The sequence below is a fragment of the Lemur catta genome, chromosome 1 (assembly GCF_020740605.2).
Source record: "Lemur catta isolate mLemCat1 chromosome 1, mLemCat1.pri, whole genome shotgun sequence".
NCBI lineage: Eukaryota > Metazoa > Chordata > Mammalia > Primates > Lemuridae > Lemur > Lemur catta.
In genome coordinates, this window is record NC_059128.1 from 111,819,777 (window position 1) to 111,840,762 (window position 20,986).

General features: G+C 46.5%; 1 protein-coding gene across 1 annotated transcript; it reads left to right on the forward strand.

The window, feature by feature from the left end:
- Positions 1–5,788: 5,788 nt before the first annotated feature.
- LOC123635437 (CD209 antigen-like) lies at positions 5,789–9,765 on the forward strand. The gene is given in 6 exon segments (XM_045547597.1): positions 5,789–5,819; positions 6,363–6,446; positions 6,830–6,982; positions 7,410–7,561; positions 8,290–8,384; positions 9,216–9,765. Coding segments are annotated over 6 exon segments (717 nt in total). The 3' UTR covers positions 9,418–9,765.
- Positions 9,766–20,986: the final 11,221 nt, after the last annotated feature.

Below are 20,986 nucleotides of genomic sequence, written 5' to 3' on the forward strand. Positions count from 1 at the left end.
TCCATCAGCTGATGGGCACTCGGGTGGTTTCCTCCCTTTGGCTGCTGTGAATAAAGCTAAAATATGAACTATTACTTTGTCTTTCCTTACCACTCTTTTTTTTTCTTTGAGAGAGAGTCTTACTCTGTTGCCTGGGCTAGAGTGTGGTGGCGTCAGCCTAACTCACAGCAACCTCAAACTCCTGGGCTCAAGCGATCCTCCTGCCTCGGCCTCCCAGAGTGCTGGGATTACAGGCGTGCGCCACTGTGACCGGTCTCCTTAGCACTCTTGTGACACCAGTGGGTTTATTGATGTCATAATCCCTGGTGCCCTGTACCTCACCCTCCACCAAAGACCCCTCACTTGTTTGCCTGGGGACAGTACTCAGGTTGGCCAATAAGGTCAACTCAAGTTCCCTGTAAGCCTAGAAAATGCTAAAAGTACTGCTCATGTCATCTGATGCTAGTCAAATTGTCCATCTGTATCATAACATCCATGAAAAATGTCAAAGTGTCCCATGATGGTGACGATATTGGTGCTCTCTCAGCCACTTAGCTGTCTGTCTTCCAGATATTTCCTCCCAAAGGAACGCGAAACAACAAGAGGAGAAAGCACAGCCACGCAGATGCATGCTTAACTCGAAGACAGACAATGCTGAAACTTACAAGAACTAAGAGTTAGTCTTCAAAATGCTTCTGGGGGACAGGCTCGGAGATCAGACCTGTAATCCCAGCACTTTGGGAGACTGAGGCAGGAGGATCGCTTGAGGCCAGGAGTTTGAGACCAGCCTGGGCAACAGAGTGAGACCCCATGTCTACAAAAATAAAAATAACAAAATTCCCCAGGTGTGGTGGTGTGCACCTGTCGTCCCAGGTATGCAGGAGGATGAGGCAGGAGGATCGCTTGAGCCCAAGAGTTCAAGGCTGCAGTGAGCTATGATCATGCCACCGCACTCAAGCCTGGGCAACACAGTAACTCCTGTCTCTAAAGAAGAAAAAAAGAAGAAGAAGAAGCATAGCTCCTGGGAGAAAAAATGAAAAGAAAGAGAGCAGAGTTGGAAGTATATAAAGAATATTTAGGGCCCTTCAAGGCAAAAGAGAACCACAAAACTGGAGGTCTCACCATCCATTCCCATGGCCAACAGGACAAACAGAAGATTCCACTAAAATAAGTTGATGTTGCTATATTGACAGAAGGGGGTGCTGTTAATCCAGGTCTTTTGTACAAACAACCCAGTCACTAAAAATGAACAAAAGAAAAGTGCTGAATCCATAGTGAGTAGTTGCAAAAATTCAGTAAATGAAAATCCACGCAAATCAAGTGAGGAAAATACTCACCCCCACCCCCCTGCCCTGCCTGCCACAAAAGGCTGCTGAAGCCCAGGAACATTGTTAGGTCAACACCCCCTTAAAAATTAAACAGTCAAACAAGCATTTGAGGACGTGAAAAATGACCTTCAATCAAAAATCCACACACTAAAAAACTAAGCGCTGAAGGGAGAAGATAAGAAAAATAGGGGGAAATAAAGAGAGAGTTTAAACAACTCTGGAAGAAATGGAAGGAAATTTCTCAGACATGCAGAATAAATTGCAAAGGTACCATATCCACCCCATGACACCCCTCCACACTCCCTTTAAAATTCTCCAACAAACTGAAAACATATGTCCACACAGAAACCTGCCCATGGATGTTCAAGGTAGTTTATTCATAACTGCCCAAACTTGGAAGCAACCAAAATGTCCTCCCATAGGTGAACCGATAAATAAACTGTGGCACATCCAGACAATGGAACATTATTCAGCACTAAAAAGGAATGAGCTCTCAAGGAAAAAAAAAGAAAAGAAAAAGAAAGAAAGAAAGAAAGAAAGAAAGAAAGAAAGAAAGAAAGAAAGAAAGAAAGAAAGAAAGAAAGAAAGAAAGAAAGAAAGAAAGAAAGAAAGAAAGAAAGAAAGAAAAGAAATGAGCTCTCAAGAAAAAAAAAGAAAGAAAGAAAAGAAATGAGCTCTCAAGCCATGCAAAGACATGGAGGAACCGTTTACAAACCCACAAAGGGCATTTCCCCAGGATCAGTTGCTCGCTGCACAGAAAACCAGTTACTGAGACAATGAGGATTGCCAAGGAAGAAAGGAGACTTACTGCAGAGGACATCAACCAGATGTGGAAGAACTGCCTCAAATCTGCCTCCCCAACCGACAGGGTCAGGGGATTTTCTAGAGGTGAAATGAATAATGCGTGCAGTGAGTGAGCACCATTACATGTTTGTGGCAGAGTGCAGAGCACGCAAGTGCAGTGAGAAATCATACTGCCACATACATCACATGATCAAAAAATGACAGATAAGCCCCTCTCAGGGCAGAGATTTTAGTAGTATGATCTATGGGTTAATACTGGTCATTCTTTTTGGCCTGTGCACAGGTGAGATGTGGGGAGTAGGTTGCTCAGTGGATCCTCAGGCAAATCTGAGCCGGGGTGTGATGTATCTTGACTTCTCTGAACAAACAGGTGGTGTATGGCATTGTAGTTACCTCGTGGCTGCAAAGAGGTTCAGCTGTTTCTTTAAAAAAAAAAAAAACTCAAAAGGGGATGATTCAGTGAAACAAAGTTACAAAGTTCTGGTCAGTAAATCTTACTGGCCTGGGAACTTGAAACATAATCTGATGGGGGTTCCCTTATATGTGACCAGATGTTTCTCTCTTGCTGTTTTGAGAATTCTCTTTTTGACTTTTGACAGTTTCGCTATAATGTGCATTGGGAAAGACTTTGGGTTATATCTATTTGGAATTCTCTCAGCTTCTGGAATTTGAATATCTAAATCTCTTTCTAGGCTTGGGAAGTTTTCAGTTATTCTTTTGTTAAATAGGTTTTCTATGCCTTTATACTTCCCTTCTCTACCGGTTTGCCCAGCTTAAATATTTGGTCACATTATGGTGTCCCATATGTCAAGTGGGCTTCCTTCATGCTTCTTTTTTTTTTTTTTCACACAGAGTTTCACTTTGCCTTCATGCTTTTTTCAAATGCTTTTTCTTTCTTTCTATTCTGTTGGACTGAGTTATTTCAAAAAATGTGTGTTGAAATTCTGAAATTCTTTCTCCTGTGCATCTAGTCTATTGTTGAAACCCTCGATTGTATTTTTCATTTCATTCGTTGAATTCTTCAGCTCCAGGATTTCTGTTTGGTTCTTTTTCATGGCATCTATCTCTTTGGTGAGTTTCTCACTCATATCCTGAATTGTTTTTGTGATTTCTTTGTTTTGTTTTGTTTTGTTTTGTTTTGTTTTGGAGAAAGGATTGCTTTTTGTTGCCCAGGCTAGTATTCAACTCCTGGGCTCAAGTGATCCTCCTGTCTCAGCTTCCCATGTATTTAGGATTATAGAGACATGCCACCACATCAAGCTAATCTTTCTATAGTGTATCCCTATAATCTCTCTCTTTCTCTCTTCTTTTTTTTGGGGGAGGACAGAGTTTTGCTCCATCACTCCAGGTAGGGTGTAGTGGCATCATCATAACTCACTGCAACCTCAAACTCCGGGGCTCAAGTGTTCCTCCTGCCTCAACCTCCCAAGTAGCTGCAACTAGAGGCATATACCCCCACACCCAGCTAAGTTTTCTATTTTTTGTAGATACATTGTCTCGCTCTTGCTCAGGCTGGTCTTGAACTCCTGACCTCAAGTGATCCTCCCACCTCAGCCTCCCAGAGTACTGGGATTACAGATGTGAGCCACCACCCTGGCCTATATTTGCTTTCTTGTATCTCACTGAACTGCCTTAATATGACTATTTTCAATTCTCTTTCAGGCACTTCATAAATTTCTTCTTTATTGGAATATGTTTGTGGAGAATTATTGTGTTCATTTGAAGATGTCATATTTCCTTGCTTTTTCCTGTTTCTTGTGTCCCTATATTAACATCTGTGCATCTGGTGTAACTGTCACTTCTTCCAGTATTTGCCAATGGCTTTCATAGGGGAAGAGATTTCCCTGTTGACATATCTGTGGTGTTGGTCGGGTAAGGGCACCTCAGTTTTGCTTCTGGGTGCGTGCAGTAGTGTAATGTCTGTATGATTTCTTTGGATGTGAATCGCATCAGTGGTGTCTGTAATTTCCTCAGTGCCTTAGGCTGGGGTTGTTAGTGGAGGCTGTGGTGAGGCTTTGCTGGGGAGAGGAGCACCAGGTGGGCCAGTCCTTGGATCTCAGTGGGACCAATATCAGACCAGGTGTACCTGTCCTTGAGCCTCTGGGAGGAGGGTGCAGATGCCAGTGGGTGAGGTGAACCCAGGTCTCTGGACAGTGTGCTTGGGTGCCAGTGGCAGTTGTCCTGGGTCCATTGTCAGACCGTCTGATGAGGTAGGGTGAGGATAGGGCAGGACAATATCTGGGTCTGTGGGTGGCATTCTCAGGTGGCAGCAGCAAGTGGTGGTGGTCACAATGGGTGCAAGGGAACTGTGGCCCGACTGCTGGACGGGGGACATGCCCATGTCCTTCCATGCCTCAAGTGTTTCCTGTCACCTCTCTGCTGAATTCCAGTTTTCTCTCTCAGATGCTCAAAATGAAGTGTGATCCTCTACTCTCTACTTTCTTTGAGGAGGGGACAAGTCCCACGTGCCTCGACTCAACCATCACATACTGCCTCTGCATTGTCCATTTTTAAATTGAGATAGAACACACAATACCATGCACCAGTCTGCAATATGCAGCTCAAGACATTTGGACATACAGATTCATGCCTGCAAGCACCCCTCTGGTCAAAATGTGGAACGTTTCATCACACAGATGAATCCATTCTACCTGCTCCTGGTCAATCTCCACCGGCTCCTTCCAGGTAACCCCATTTTCAGTTCCCATCAAGATAACTTCCGCCCTCTCTTGAAAGTCATATGAAATCAAATCTTATGCAATGTACTCATTCTCCCTGGGTCCTTTTGCTCCTTTGTGAGATTTGTCCACATTGTTGCATGTATCAGTACTTTCCTTTTTCATATTCCACACTGTCAATATGCCACAATCTTTTTTTTCATTCAACTGCTGTCGGCCACATGAGTTGTTTCAGTTTGGGACGATTCTGAATAAAGGTGCTAAGAATCTTTCTTTGTTTCCTCTGTGATACTATTTGACTCTCTTTTGTTAACCATGTGGACTGTGGAGACACACTGTCTGGGTTCAAATTCCAGCTCCACCAATTACTAGCTGTGTGACCTTGGGCCAGTCACCTAACCTCAAAGTGCCTCAGTTTCCCACTTCTTTAAAATGGAGGGTATATGATCTGCCACACGTTAGGAAGATTAAATGAATGACTGTATGAAGCAGTTAGGAAAGTACTCAACTGTAATGGGCATTAAATAAACAAGTAACTATCATTCAGCCCCAACTACCAAAGTCAGCAGAAATCACCGTAAATGAAGACGTCAGCAGAACAAGGCAGCAAAGACTAGAGGTCAGAGGGCTGATATTTCCAGAAAAACGGGGGGCCCTGCCTGCCCTCCCCAGCCCCAGGTGGAGGGCATAACAATGTAGCTTTCTGTTACAAGATGCTGGATTTCACTGACAGCGTCACACAGCTTGGCCACGTCATGAGTGGACAAGTCCTTCTCCCTGTGAATCTCAGACCACCCCTGACGACTTCCCTGAAATTCCTTGGAAATCTGGCCCATCCACTCTCTGACCACTCCCACTGGCCTTTCCGGTGATATGTCCCTACCCACTTTCCTGTTTCTCTTCCTGTGTGAGAGTAGATTTAAGAAGTAAGGATCGTGGTGTGGGGTATGAAAACCGTGGTTCCCAGGAGACCTGGGCGTTGTGGGACAGTGAGTTGACATGAGTGACTCTAAAGAGCTTGGTGTCCTGGGTAAGGCTGGGGTGGGACTCTGAGGAGGGGACAAAGAGGATGGGACCCAGGGGATGGCCAGCCTCAGCTTGCCCAGGCTCTTAGTTGATGTCTGTCCACTCAGAGGAGGAACAGGTGAGAAGCAGCAGGAGGAGATTTTTTGCAAGAGACTTAGGATCCCACCAGATTCGTGGCCTCAAGAGCTTTGCAGGTAGAGAAGGGTTAGGGGCCAGGGAGGTGGTTTCTGAGGGTCTGGACTCCTGGTTCCTGGAGAGGTGGGGGGCTGGACTCTTGGTTCCTCAGGAAGTGGGTCTGGGGGTCTTGAATCCTGGGTCCTGGGGAGCTGGGTTCTGAGGGTCTGGACTCCTGGTTCCTGGGAAGGTGGGTGGCTGGACGCCTGGACCTTGGGGAGGTTAGGGTCAGGTCTCCTGTGTCCTGGGGAGGTGAGGGGCTGGACGCCTTTGTCCTGAGGAGGTGGGTGCTGGGGCCAGGCTGTCTCTGTGCCAGGCTGAGGGGGGGGACACTGGTGTGCTAGGCCAAACCTCCTACCCCCGCCCCCCGCAGGGTGTCTGGGCCGCGGCCCCCTAGGGCTGCTGTTTCTGGCCTTCATGCTCCTTGCTGTGCTCCTGGTGACCATCGTCATCCAAGGTCAGGAAGGATTTTTGGTCTGGGTCCCAGGCCTGGGCCTTTGGCTGTGGAAAGAAGCAGGGGTGGTCAGTTCCAGGATGGAGGTGGGGCTGAAAGCCATCAGGTCCCTTGGGGTTTCCAGGGGTCTCTCCCACAGCCCCTTCCATTCTGGGCCGGGGAGTGCAGGAAGAAGGAGGAGAAGGAGGAGGGAGAAGAGGAGGAGGAGGAAGGGCCTGGCTCCCCTTGCCCTTCTGTGCTGCCCTCTCAGGGTGTCAGTCTTCCTCATCTTCAAAGGGGATTAACCAAGACCTTGGCTCTCAGAATCCATGACCCTGGAGGCCCAGTGCAGGGCATGGCACACAGTAGGTGTTTAATAATTGCGGTTCCTTTTTTTCCTGGCACAGTCTCCAAGCTTCCCAGCTCCATGGGGCAAGAGCAGTCCAGGCAGGAGGCGATCTAGGAACTGACCCAGCTGAAGGCTGGAGTCCATGAGTTCCCACAAAGGTCCAGGCAGGAGAAGATCCACCAGGAACTGACCCAGCTGAAGGCTGCAGTTGGTGAGTGACAAGTCACCAAGGGTCCTAGCCCTGATGGGGCCTCCATGTGCTGAGACTATGCTAGGGTCATCAATCCTCTCTGAGCCTCAGTTTCCACATCTGTGAAATGGGAACACAGGGTAATAGGCATGATTGCAGTTGGTATTTGCAGGAGAGCAGGTATACAGTTGGCTCTCAGTTAAGGCAGTCTCCTGGCTGCTGACTTGAGCTGTAAAGCCCCTACTACTCCCAGTCTGGAGGAGATAGGGCCAGGAGTCCTGGGTTCTCCGGGGGATGGGGAGCGTCTCAGGATGTGGAGAGGGGAGTGTCCCACCCAGCATGGACAGTCAGGGAAGGACCCCCACCCCCAAGGGCTTGAAGGGCGGGCAGGTGCAGGACTTTGGGCATGCACACCTGGGTCCCAGCCCTGGCCCACCTTCTTCAACAGACCACCTGTGTCGCCCCTGTCCTTGGGAATGGACATTCTTCCAAGGAAACTGTTACTTCTTCTCCTACTCCCAACGGAACTGGCACGACTCCATCACCGCCTGCCAGGAGGTGGGGGCCCAGCTGGTTGTCATCAAAGGCGAGGAGGAGCAGGTACACCTGATCGGGGCCTCGTCCTGGTCTGGGACATGCAGGTGGCCACTGGCCAGCTTGGCTGCAGGTGCTCAGAGAGGACCGTCTGGCAGTGGGGCTGCTTGTTCACTTGGAAACGCAGAAGGAGAAGGGTACACACAGGGGGTCCCAAGCACCTTGCAAGGAGAGACGGTTTCTGAACACCTGTGAACGCTTTGGGGAGCACAGCGAAGGTACGTAAGCCCCAGTGGTGTGCTGGCAAACGCCTGACAAGCAGCTCTCTGGGGGAATAAGTCGTTAGGTGTAGGGTTTGCCAGTTTCCCTGGTGTAAATATTCCCACTGTGGCTGATTTCAAGTTATTGATGTGATTTCACTCACTTGGGAGCTGAAAAGAGACAATTGTTGCATGACCAACAATCCCGATCTGGTACGATCTGTCTCCAGGACATTAAACCAGACATAAGAGAATTCACGCAAAAGACAAAAAAATACAGTATTTCCACGTGTTTGTGAGGAGAGACCAACAGTGCATGTAGGTCTGTAAGTCAGAACCCATGTACGTGGGACACAGATGTGAGGGACTCAGACATGTGGGGGCTCATGACCCAGTATACTAGAGACTTAAGGTTAGACTGAACGCAGAACTTCCTGCCAAGAGATGGGAAGACACTGAGCCTGGCCAATGGGAAGCAGAGCTCCCCTCTGACTCCTCCTGTACCCCCTTACCCAGAACTTCCTACAGCTGCAGAGTTCCGGGAGGAACCGCTTCTCCTGGTTTGGGATGTCAGACCTGACTCATGAAGGCACGTGGCAGTGGGTGGATGGTTCTCCTCTGCCACCCAGGTAGATCCCGGGAGAAGGGGACACCTATGCCGTGGGGTGGGGGCTCTGGGAGCTGTCCTTGGGGATGCTGCCCCACTCCCTGACCCCGTGGGGCTTAGAGGGTGGGATTTTCTCAATCCTGACTGATCTGAGGAAGGTGGTCTCATACTCACGCTCAGATAGCAGCGTTCATGTCGGTGCCTAAAGTTCCACCATCAGAGCTGAAGGAGGAGCTTGTCGCCGGGGCAGGTGTTTTAAAATATCATGTATGAATAGCAGTTGGAGGTATGGTAAGGCCAATGGCTCAGGAGACAATTGCCATTGTAAAGATACTTTGTCATACTCACAGGTCCCAAAGGCGGGGCTCACATCACACTAGGCTGGGTCTCCTGGGGAAGCCCAGGGGTCGCTTCTGAGGCAGAGGAGGGAACGGGTGAGGCAGGGTAAGCAGCCTTAGGATTGGCTAGTTGGAGTTATTTTCAGGGGCTCTGGCATAGTGGGTGTCCCCAGCTGTCTGGCACCTGGCCATGGGGTGATAAGGACAGGGGGACAGGAGCCAGGATTAGAGAGCCCAGGAAGGGAGGTGGTGGGGTGTGGGCTCTGGATCGGTTGGTGTGTGTTTGCAAATCTCTCCGACTCCGGTACAAGGACTCCTCCCAAGGAGGGGTACGATAGTGGGGCACATGAGGCTAAGGCACTCGTGTCTCAGGCATATTATGGGTAGTCCAGGGCAATGCCTGTCAGGCATACAGATGTAGGGCAGGTGTTAAAGCATCAAGTTCACTGGAGGTGGAAACATGATTCCTGTAGTGGGGCGAGGGCAGAGACTCATGTCCTGCAGGGGCTTTGCAGCTTCACCAACCATTGGAACAGCGGCGAGCCCAACAACATCGGGGAGGAAGACTGTGTGGAAATATTCAGCCAGGGCTGGAATGACCGCAGATGCGATATTGCCAAATTCTGGATCTGCAAAAAGTCTGCCGCCTCCTGCTCCAGGGAGGAAGGGCGGGTTCCTTCCTCAGCCCCTGCTGCCCCAACCCAGTCTGCTGAATAGCAAAATTTTCCCCACTTTTAAGGCAGGGTTCCTTCTCCTGTTCCCGGACCTTAGCAAAGCCCTGGGACTGATCTCTATAAGATTCCTCATCCCCCATGGGCCTGGGTCCCCTTCTGTCCTTCCTCTGATGCCTGGCGGTTCTCCTGGCTCAGAGGTTGTGGTTCCTGCCCCTCCTGGGAGCTTTCGCAGTGACCTGGTGTGGGCGCATTCAGGGCATGGTGTGCTCCGTCAATCTACTCTCTCTTCTCCCCAACATCAGAATATTTGAATGGCCATGTGTAGCTGCCACGTGCCCGGGGCTTGACCCCCTCCGTGCACACCTTCCTTGTGCTCACCTTCCACCTCCCATCCCTGCACGCCTTTGCCTGAGCACTTGTTGGTTGCAAGAAGTCATCTCGCAGGCTGGAAGCACCAGGTTATTAAATGCCCCAGTTACCCAGTGGCACCTGTAGATGGCATGGAGCCCCCCAACACCCCCGCACACACATACAACTATTTTTTTGTTGTTCTTCCATCTCCTCTGTTTGACTGTTTTGAGGTGCATCCTTTATAATAAACTGATACATACAAGCAAAGTGTTGTCCTGAGTTGTGTGGGTTATTCTAGCAAGTTCCTAAACCTGAGAGGCGGTTGTGGGAACCCTCAATTTCTCATCAGCCAGGTAGAAATGCGAGTGTCCTGGGCACCCCTTTGCAGCTGGCATCTGCAGTGGGTTCCATCTTGTGGGATAGAGCCCTTTAACCTGTGGGATTCGGGTGCGAACTCCAAACAGCCAGTGTGAGGGGGAAACACAAGTTCCCCAGACTAAGGAGACATGATGACTGATATGAACTGAACTGTGTTCTCTCCGAAATTCGTATGTTGACCCAGGAGTGCAGATCCCATCTCGTACCTCCCCAGGACCCGGGAGTCCAGACCCCATCCCCCACCCCAGTCTTGTGGGATTAAGCCCTTTAAGTTTTGTGATTCTGGTGCTAACTTCGAGTAAGTACAGTGAGGGAAACATGCGAGTTCCCCAGACTAAAGATGAATGATATCAACTGAATTGTGCCCCCAAAATTCACACATTGAAGTCCTAACCCCAGTACTTCAGAATGGGCCCATATTTGGAAATAGGGTCTTTGCAGAGGTGATGAGGTTACGATGATGAGATTGGGTCCTGATCCAATGGTACTGGTGTCCTTACAAAACGGAGAAACGTGGACACAGACACACATAGAGGGAAGATGGGGAGAAGACACAGGGAGAATGTGGCCGTCTACAAGCCTAGGGAAGAAGCTCCGAAGAAACCAACCCTGCCCACGCTTTGATCTTGGACTTCCAACCTCTAGAGCTGTGAGAGAGTACATTTCTGTTGTTTGTGCACCACAGTCAGGGGCGCCTAGTTTCGGCGGCCCTGGCAAACTCTGGCACTGACTCGATGCAACGCGGGATCCTGTAACAGAGAAAGGACACGGATGGAAAAACTGGTGAGATCTGAATGGGGTCTGTAGTCTAGTTCACGGTATTGCACCAATATCAATTTCCTCATTTGGGCAAAGGTACAATGGTGATTCAAGATGTTAGCATTAGAGGAAGCTGGTTAAAGGACATACAGAACTCTCTGTGCTGCCTCTGCAACTCACCTGTACAGCTAAAACTCTTTCAAAATAAAGTTTGAAGAAGACTCAAAAACCCTATACAGCTGCAGTTCCCAACCCCCAGTACTGGCCCGTGGCCTATTAGGAACCAGGCCGCACAGCAGGAGGTGAACGGTAGGCGAGGGAGTGAGTGAAACTTCATCTGTATTTACAGCTGCTCCCCATCGCTGGCATCACCGCATAAGCTCCGCCTCCTGACAGATCAGTAGCGGTATTAGATTCTCATAGAAGCGCGAACCCTACTGTAAACTGCACATGCGAGGGATCTAGGTTGTGTGCTCCTTATGAGAATCTAATGCCTGATGATCTGAAGTGCAGCTGAGCGCAGGGGAGCGGCTGCAAATACAGATTATCATGAGCAGAGAGGCTTGACTGCACAATAAATGCAATGTGCTTGAATCATCCCAAAACCATCCCCTGCACCCTGGTCCGTGGACAAATTATCTTCCATGAAACCGGTTTCCTGGTTGGGGATGGCTGCGGAGGGTTCCATTTCTATGAGACATCTAGAGAAATTTATAGGAAAAGAAAGTAGAATAGGAGGTCGGGCTTGATGGCTCACACCTGTAATCCTAGCACTCTGGGAGGCTGAAGTGGGAGGATCGCTTGAGCTCATGAATTTGAGACCAGCCTGAGCAAGAGAGAGACCCCATCTCTACAAAAAGAAAGAAAGAAAGAGAGAGAGAGAAAAAAGAAGGAAGGAAGGAAGGAAGGAAGGAAGGAAGGAAGGAAGGAAGGAAGGAAGGAAGGAAGGAAGGAAGGGAGGGAGGGAGGGAGGGAGGGAGGGAGAAAGGGAGGAAGGGAGGAAGGGAGGAAGGGAAGGAAGAAAAAGAAGGAAGGAAGGAAGGAAGGAAGGAAGGAAGGAAGGAAGGAAGGAAGGAAAGAAAGAAAGAAAGAAAGAAAGAAAGAAAGAAAGAAAGAAAGAAAGAAAGAAAGAAAGAAAGAAAGAAAGAAAGAAAGAAAGAAAGAAAGGAAAAGAGAGAGAGAGAAAGGAAGGAAGGAAAAGAGATGTGGAGAGAAAGAAATGAGGAAATAGCATTTCATAGGGACAAAGCTTCAGTTTACGAAGATGGTACATTCTGAAGATTGATGGCCGGTGGTGTTAGCACAACAATGTCAGTGTACTTAATGCCACTGCATCCTATGCTTAAAAATGGTTAAAATGGTGCATTTTATGTTTATGTGTATTTTATCACAATAAAAACAACTATCAAAAAATTTCTTTGGGATTTTTATTGGGGTGGCATTGGTTTTAATTTAGGATGTTTAGGACGGAGAGCACCCCTTCAGTGGTTAGAAGAGACAGAAGATGGAAATGAAGATTTTATTACTTACACATCCTGGGCGGTACATGCCATGTCCAGGGGCCACACAGGGAGCTCAGGGAGCACTTGAGGGGGCAGGGGAGAAGGAGAGAGAAAAAGAGAGGGAGGGACCCGTGAACCAGGGCCTTTACTGGGGTCCATGGCTTTACCCAAAGGGATGTCCTGCGGGGGAGATTTAATCGGTGGGTTTAACACAAGCCGGCACGGGTTCCAGGAGTCACGCTGTGACTGAGAGGTGGTCAGTGGGAAACATCTCTGTCGGAGCAGCACAGCAGGGGACAGCAGGCCAGTGGAGGAGGCCGGGTCCAGCTGCTTCCAGGGAGGGGTCCCCCGGAGGAAGTTGTATTAAGCAGATATCTGGGTCGACCCCATTGAGGAACTGAGAGGAGGTGGAGAACTGGAAACCGTGTAGACAGTGAGCGAGCTCTGCTTCTGGCAGGAGAAGGTATAACTTGTATTAGGACTGGATGTTGAGGCGCCATAAAATTACGGGAATGCACTATGGCTTTGGGTTTATAAATGAACTTGCAAAGTGTTAACCTCTTTAAAATATGGAGTGTCCTTTTTGTGAATTCATGCTGTGTCTTTATTCAAATCTTAGTTAAGTTTAAGAGCTTCATCCATATTCATAAATGATTATTCTTTTTTTTTTCTAGAGGGGGGTCCTGCTCTGTCACCCAGGCTGGAGTGCAGCGGTATCATCATAGGTCACTGTAGCCTCAAACTCCTGGGTTCAAGTGATCCTCCTGCCTCAGCCTCCCCAGTAGCTGGGACTACAGGTGTGCACCATGACAGGCAGCTAACTTTTTTTATCTTTGGTAGAGACGAGGTCTCTCTATGTTGCCCAGGCTGGTTTTGAACACCTGGACTCAGGCGATCTTCCCACCTCGGCCTTCCAGAGTGCTGGGATGACAGGCGTGAGCCACCTTGCCCAGCCATCACCTTTATTTCGTTCTCGATTTTACCAAATATGGTTCTCATATTTCATTATCAAATCATTTAAGCAGCATCACTGAAATTGTCTCTCAACAAGCAGTATCATTTTGCTAGGGCTGCCATAAAAAAGTGACACACACTTGGGGGGCTTAAAACAACAGATATTTATTAGCTCACCTTTCCAGAGGCCAGAGGTCTGAAAGCAAGGTGTCAGCAGAGCCATGTTCCCTCTGAAATGTATTGGGGAGCCTCCTCCCATGCTCCTCCCTGGCTTCTGATAGTTGCCAACAATCTTTGTCATTCCTCGGCGTTTAGACACATCACTTGAATCTCTGCCTCTGTTGTCGCGTTGTTTTCTCCCTCCCCCGCCCCACCACAGCTTCATGTCACCTTTCCTCTGTGTCTCTCTCCTCTTCTTATAAGGACATAGTCATATTGGATTGGGTGCCACCCTCACGACAACACCATAACCTAGTTACCATCTACAAAGACCCTATTTCCAAATAAGGTCACAGTCACAGGTACTAGAGGTTAGGGCTCCAACAAACCTTTTTTGGGAGATGCAATTCAACCCACTAAACATCATAGAGTCTTCATTTCATTCTTGATTTTACAAAAAAATGGTCCTCATATTTTTCTATTCACTAAGACATTTCTGTAGGATCCTAGAAATTGCCCCATCTCAAATTAAGGAAGCTTTACCCTATTTCTTGTTGACTAAGCACTTGTCTTCCTGTGTTTATTTTTTTTTAATGACATATCAGTGCTGAAGAGTCATATCTCCTAATTATAATGGGGAGAGGACAATAGTTGCCAGAGGATAGAGATTACATGGTGACATTTTTATACAGATTCTAGATATGTAAAACAACCCAATATATGGTCTATGGATCCATGCATGATTGAAACATTTGTGGGCAAGCCAGCACTTTGGGAGGCTGAGGCAGGAAGATTGCTTGAGCCCAGGAGTTGGAGGCTGCCATGAGCCGTGATAGCGCCACCGCACTCCAGCCTGGGCGACAGAGAGAGAGACCTTATCTCAAATAATTAAGTAAATAAATACGTATTTTAAAATATGGGTCAACACCAAGTTCTTGGAGGGAGGATGCCTCAGGGAAGGAAAGAACGGAATACGAGCTTGGAGGGGAACATGGGACCGCCACTCTATTTGTTAGGATTTACTTACTGTTAAGGGGATCTGAAATGGGTGAAGACGTCAAACCTTGATGAGCTCAGTAGAAGGCATTTTTTTCTGCCTACCTCTTTGCATGCTTAATAATAAAAAAGCAAAGCCCAAATTAACAGCAACAAAGAAAGTGTAACATGCCCTTGGCCTCGAGCTGGGGGCCCTCGTTGAACCCCTCATTTCTGCAGAGAATGGAAGCCACAGAGCAGTCCTGGTCTTGGAGCTGAATCCTAGGACTTTCACCTTCTTCCCACATTCGTCCAAACCCCGTATCCCCAGCATTCAGGTCCTTGTGTGATCCGGTCCTAGCTGACACCCCAGCCCCAGACTGTGGCCCCTGAATCAGTCTCGGCTTCTCCAACGAGTCCTGTTCTTCACCCTCCCAATCTCTGCATGTGCTGATACCGTGTTGGGAACATTGTTTCATGTTTCCATCTCCTCCAGAATAATTCTCACTCCTTCTCCAGGCATTGCCTCCTCCAGGAAGTCCTCCCAGATCCTCCAGGATCAGTCAGGTGTCTCCGGTGGTTCTCATCGTCCCCTGAACTTCCCAGACTCAAAACATTGTCTTAAAATACCCTGGTTACACGTTCCCCACTGTGCTGAGACCCCCAGAAATGGGTCTCCCCTGCCTGTTCTGGGCCAGGACTAGAGGTTAGAGGTCAGCTGCCCCCTCCACCCTCGCACCTCTCTTCTCCTTTCACTTCCCCTGCAGCGAGTTGTGGGCACAGCACAGGGCATGGGCGGCCTCTGGCTTCGTCGCTGAGCTGCACAGCTCCGCCTGGCTCCCCAAGGCAGCTTCAGCCACAGCTTTACGCAGGGGAGACCCACTCTCCTGCCCACTGTGCCTTTGCCCTGGCTGTGCCCTGTGTCTGCTGTGCCTTCCTGTTCCCGTCAACACTGCACGTGTCCTCGGAGGCACAGTTCCAGTGCTACCTCCTCCAGAAAACCTCCTCTGACCCCCAAACGAATTCATTCTTTCTCCTCCATAAGGACCAATGGATCATGTCCGTCTAAATCCTTTCCCAGGAACATATTCTGATGGTTGCTTTGGACAGAGACTGTACAACCCTTTTGGTTTTTTCATTTCCTCTCTCTGAGCTGCCCCCGAGAACCCCAGAAGGAGAGTGTGCCCACCAGAAAGTTCTGCCTCACAGTAAAGTTCTGTTGCTAAGTCAGCTTCCAGCACTTGTTGACTTGGGTTCCATTTCTGATGATGAAGGCAGGATGAGTCTCAGAGCAAGATGATTATCTAGGAAAACAAATCTAGCAAGTTGTGCTTTGTCCACCCTGCATTGTCTTCTAGGCATTGTAGACCTTTAATGTTTAACCCTTCCTCCTCCCTTGATACCACAGACATCCACTCTGATGTGTTTGATACGTGTCCTTACATTTATATGTACTTGGGAGTTGTGTGTGTGTGTGTGTGTGTGTGTGTTTAATTGAATCTGAAGTTATTTCTGTTTCTCCCAACTCTAGGTTATTGATATCTGGACACGTTGCTGCCTGTACAATGAGCTGACTACTGCTTTGGTGCATGGTGTGCTTCCACCATATTTTACTTCCTTAATGCCAGCTCAGAGGCATGTAGATCACCCCAACTCTGCTACTACAAACAACACTGTCCTGAACATCTTTGTAAATGCCCCTTGGGGAAACGCTTCTTGAAAATGTATCTATTTGTTAAATATTACAGGGCAATTGCCATCTCTATTTCTTTTTATTCATTTTTTAAATTTTTATTATTTTTTTAAAGCCAAGGTCTCACCAGGTTGCCCAGGCTGGCCTTGAACTCCTGATCTCAAGAGATTCTCCCCCCACTTCAGCCTCCTGAGTAGCTGGGACTCCAGGAATGCATCACCACATTGAGTCCATTCATAAAATTTCCACATACAGTTTAGAATACACGTACGTGTTAAGGTCCTCAAAGAAGTTGATCTGGAATTCTGATGTGGTTTGTAATTAATTTCTAAATTGAATTGGGAAGAATTGGCACTTTTACTGTGTTAATTCATCTAACATCTGGAACTATGATATGTCTATTCATCTAAATTTCTTTAAAGATATTCTTTAATAGAATTTAAATTTTTTTCTCTATAACAGTCTTGTGCATTCTTCATTGCCTTGGTTCTTAGATACATAATACTTTGAGTTACTATTTTGGAGGTCTTATTTTCCATTATCTTTCTGTTTCATTGTTTCTATTAATTTTAGTAAGATGATCACTCTGTTAAGAACTCTTTTTATTTGCAATGCTTCCATTTGTTCTTCTATGAAGTTGATCATACTATGTTAAATTAACACATTGACTGCCACACAAAAAACCCAGAAACTTTTCCTTGGAGCCACAGTGTTTTATTACAAAAATAGAATTAAAACTTTGAGTGTAATTTAAAGGTAAATGTAAATAGAAAAAAATTATTGACTTCTATTCATTTAATCCACATTTTTAGAATTAAATTGTCCATATTAATTGTAACAATAAGAATATCAACAAGTATAATTTTATATATGCTTCACATGACCCCGGAGTCAAAACTAGAGTGAGTTAAATACAACTCTCATGGCAGTTGATGTGTTAATAATGGTTTTCTCTCTTCCCTTCTGATCCTTACAGCTTTTACACTCTTTTCATGTCTTATACCTTTTGCTAGTATCTCAAACACTATGCTAAACAGTATACTTTAAACACTATGCTAAACAATAGTGGTGATAACAGCTTCCTTGTGTTGTTCCTGATCCAAATTTCTTCCCACTGTGCAGGTGGGAGGTAGAGAGGGATTGGGTCTAGCCCAGCTCTCATATGGCAAGTTTCCTTAGAGTTGGCAACTGCCTACTGAGTACCAGCTGAGGCTCGAAGGGTCAGGAAAATCAGAGCAGTAAACAAAGATAAGAAAAGAGTGGAAAACAAACTAAGAGCCAACTGAAGAGTCCAAAGTGGTTACCCAAATTTAAGAGCCAGAAGCAGTATAAAACCACAAATCTAGGAATCAGGGAAGGTCTAAATACACTACTTGGGCTGGGTGCCTTTTTAGAATGTTAGTTCTTGAACCACCTTCCTAATATCTTCTTGATTACTGTCTGTTGAGACTTTCTATTTTGACTTGGGTTATGTTTTGTTAAGAAACTGAAAACAGTTTGGCAGTTTCTTAAAAAGTGAAACAGACCAACTACCATTGACCCAACCATTCACAACTAGGTATTTACCCAAAGAAATAAAGTCATACACCTACCCAAACACGTGTACACAGATTTTCATACAGCTTTATTTGTAATAGCTAAAAAGTGAAAAAAAAATCAAACATCTATCAACAGGTGAATGTATAAAAGAAACCTGTGATACATCGACAAATGAAACAGAACTCAGCATTGAAAAAGAATAAACTACTGATACATGAAACAACATGGATTGATCCCAAAATAATTATGCTGAGTGAAAGAAGCCAGACTCAAAAGGCTACACATATCCTAACAAATATCCCCTGGTGGGCATAATGGCCCCTGGCTGAGAACCACCATGCTATATAATTTATTTTGCTTTTTATCTTTCTCTTTCTTTCTTTCTTTCTTTTTCTTTCTTTTTCTTTCTTTTTTTCTTCCTTCCTTCCTTCCTTCCTTCCTTCCTTCCTTCCTTCCTTCCTTCCTTCCTTCCTTCCTTCCTTCCTTCCTTTCTTTCTTTCTTTCTTTCTCTCTCTCTCTCTCTCTCTCTCTCTCTCTCTCTCTCTCTCTATCTCTCTCTCTCTCTTTCTTTCTTTCTTTCTTTCTTTTTCTTTTTCAAACAGAGTCTCACTCAGTTGCCCAGTCTACAGTGCAGTGGCATCATCATAGCTCACTGCAGCTTCAAACTTCTGGGCTCAAGCAATCCTCCTGCCTCAGGCTCCCGAGTAGCTGGGACTACAGATGCACACCACCACGCCCAACCAAGTTTTCTATTTTTTGTAGAGACAGGGTCTCGCTCTTGCTCAGGCTGGTCTCAAACTCCTGACCTCAAGCAATCCTCCTACCTCGGCCTCCCAGAGTGCTAGGATTACAAGTGTGAGCCACCGAGCCTGGCCTACAGCTTACTTTTTAAATTATGCTCATTATGTTTAGTATGGGGTTTGTCTCCTCTCATGCTCCACTAGAATGTTGGCTCCAAGAAGAGAGGAATGTGCTTATTTGTTCTCTGTTGTCACCCCAGTGCCCAGCCCAATGCCTGGCACCTGGTGGGTGTGCAATATCTGTTGAAAGAAATGCACCTACAGTTAGTGTTTTTGATGTGCCTGAAATGGTGGTGGGTAGACATGCACAGCCTCATTTCTTCATCACAGCATCCCTTTGAGGGAGATCCTGTCACTGTCCCCCTTTTCACACAGAAGAAATCTGAGGCTTCTAAAAGCTACCTAGAGCTCACACCTGTAATCCCACACTTTGGGAGGCTGAGGCAGGAGGATTGCTGGAGGCCAGGAGTTGGAGACCAGCCTGAACAACATGAGACCCCATCTCTAAAAAAAAAAAAAAAAAAAAAAAAATTAGCTGGGCATGGTGACACTGCACACCTGTAGTCCCAGCTACTCAGGAGGCTGAGGCAGGAGGATCGCTGAAGCCCACGAGTTTGAGGCTGCAGTGAGCTATGATGATGCCACTGTACTCTAGTCTGGGTGACAGAGCAAGACTCTGTCTTAAAAAAAAAAGGAAGAAGAAGAAGAAGGAGAAGAAGGAGAAGAGAAGGAGGAGGAGGAGGAGGAGGAGGAGGAGAAGAAGAAGAAGAAGGAAGAAAAAAAAGGAAAAAGAAATAAATTTTAAAAATGCCTTTCAGTAAAGTTTCCTCATTTTCTTCATCTAACATTTTTAAAAACATTACTTCTGGGTGCATGTATTCATGTCCTATGGCTACTGAACAAATGTCCACAAAACGTAGAGGTGCAAAACAACTCAAATGCATATTTTCTTAACCCTTCAGGAGTCAGAAATCAGCGAATAGGCAAATTTCTGGGTTTCTCACAGGACTGGACAACACGAAGGTGGCTTTGGCCACAAGTTGATGGAACACAGAACACGTCCTTCCTCCGTCTCCCTCTGGGTTGGCTCATCCCAGGCACGTTGAGCCCCGGCCCCTCCTGGCACTGCCACCCCCAGAAACCCAGGATGGAGGACGAGCCCCACCACAGCACTCCGCCCTGCAAGACAGGCAGCTCCGGAGTCCGCCCCCAAGAAGGAGCTCAGATTTCCAAGGAACACGCTTTTCTCCTTTTGTGGGGGGGGGGGGGGAACCTCCCTCAGTCCTCTAGGTGTCACCAAACTTCTTGGAAAGGAGGTCTGGGATTGCACCTGCCATCTCAGCACTTTGGGAGGCTGAGGCAGGAGGATCGCTTGAGCCTGAGAGTTTGAATCCAGCCTGGGCAACATAGCAAGACCCCAATATCAAAGAGAAAATCTACAAAGCAGCAAAAGAAGTGACTCATCACATACTAAGAATCCTCAATAATATTAACAGGTGATCCAAACAAACTAGATACGTTTTTAAAATAATAATATTACTGCAATATTAACAGCTAATTTCTCATCACAAATCAGGAAGGCCAGAAGATAGTGTGATGACGTATTTAAATTGCTGAAACAAAAAAAACTGTCAACGAAGCATTCTATATATTTCAAAACTGTCCTTCAAAGATAAGGAAGAAATTAAGACATTCCCAGATAAACAAAAGCTGAAGGTGTTTGTGACCACTAGACCTGCTTGCAAAAAGTGCCAAAGGCAATTCTTTAGATTGATATGAAAAGACACTAGGTAGTACCTCAAAGTCAAATGAAGAAATAAAAACCGCCAGTAAAGGTAAATACATGGGCAAATATAAAAGCCAGTAGTATTGCATTTTTTTAAAGTTGTAACTCCTTCAGAACTTAGAGAAATAAATTTTTATTGTTTATAAGATACCCAGTTTATTCTATTTTGTTATAGCAGCCCAAAGGAACTAAGATGCTAAGATAGCTACAATTTTTAAAAATAACAAATAACAAGTATTGGTGAGGATGTGGAGAAACTGGAACCCTCATGCATTGCTGGTGGGAATGTACAATGGTAAAGCTACTGTCGAAAACAGGTTGGTGGTTCCTCAAAAAGCTAACGGTAGAATTACTGTGTGATCCAGCAATTCCACTCCTAGGTATCAACCCAAAAGAATTGAAAACAGACTCAAACAGATACTTGTGTGCCAATGTTCATAGCAACATTATTCACAATAGTCAAAGAGTGGAAACAGCCCAAGCACCCATTAATAAATGAACAAAATGTGGTTTATACATACAATAGAATATTATTCAGCCATAAAAAGTAATGAATTTCTGACACAGGCTACAACATGAATGATTCTTGAAGACATTATGCTCAGTGAAATAAGCCAAACACAAAAAGACCAATATTGTATGATGCCACTTATATGAGGTACCTACGATAGGCAAATTCATAGAGACAGAAGGTAGAATAGGTGATACCAGGGGCT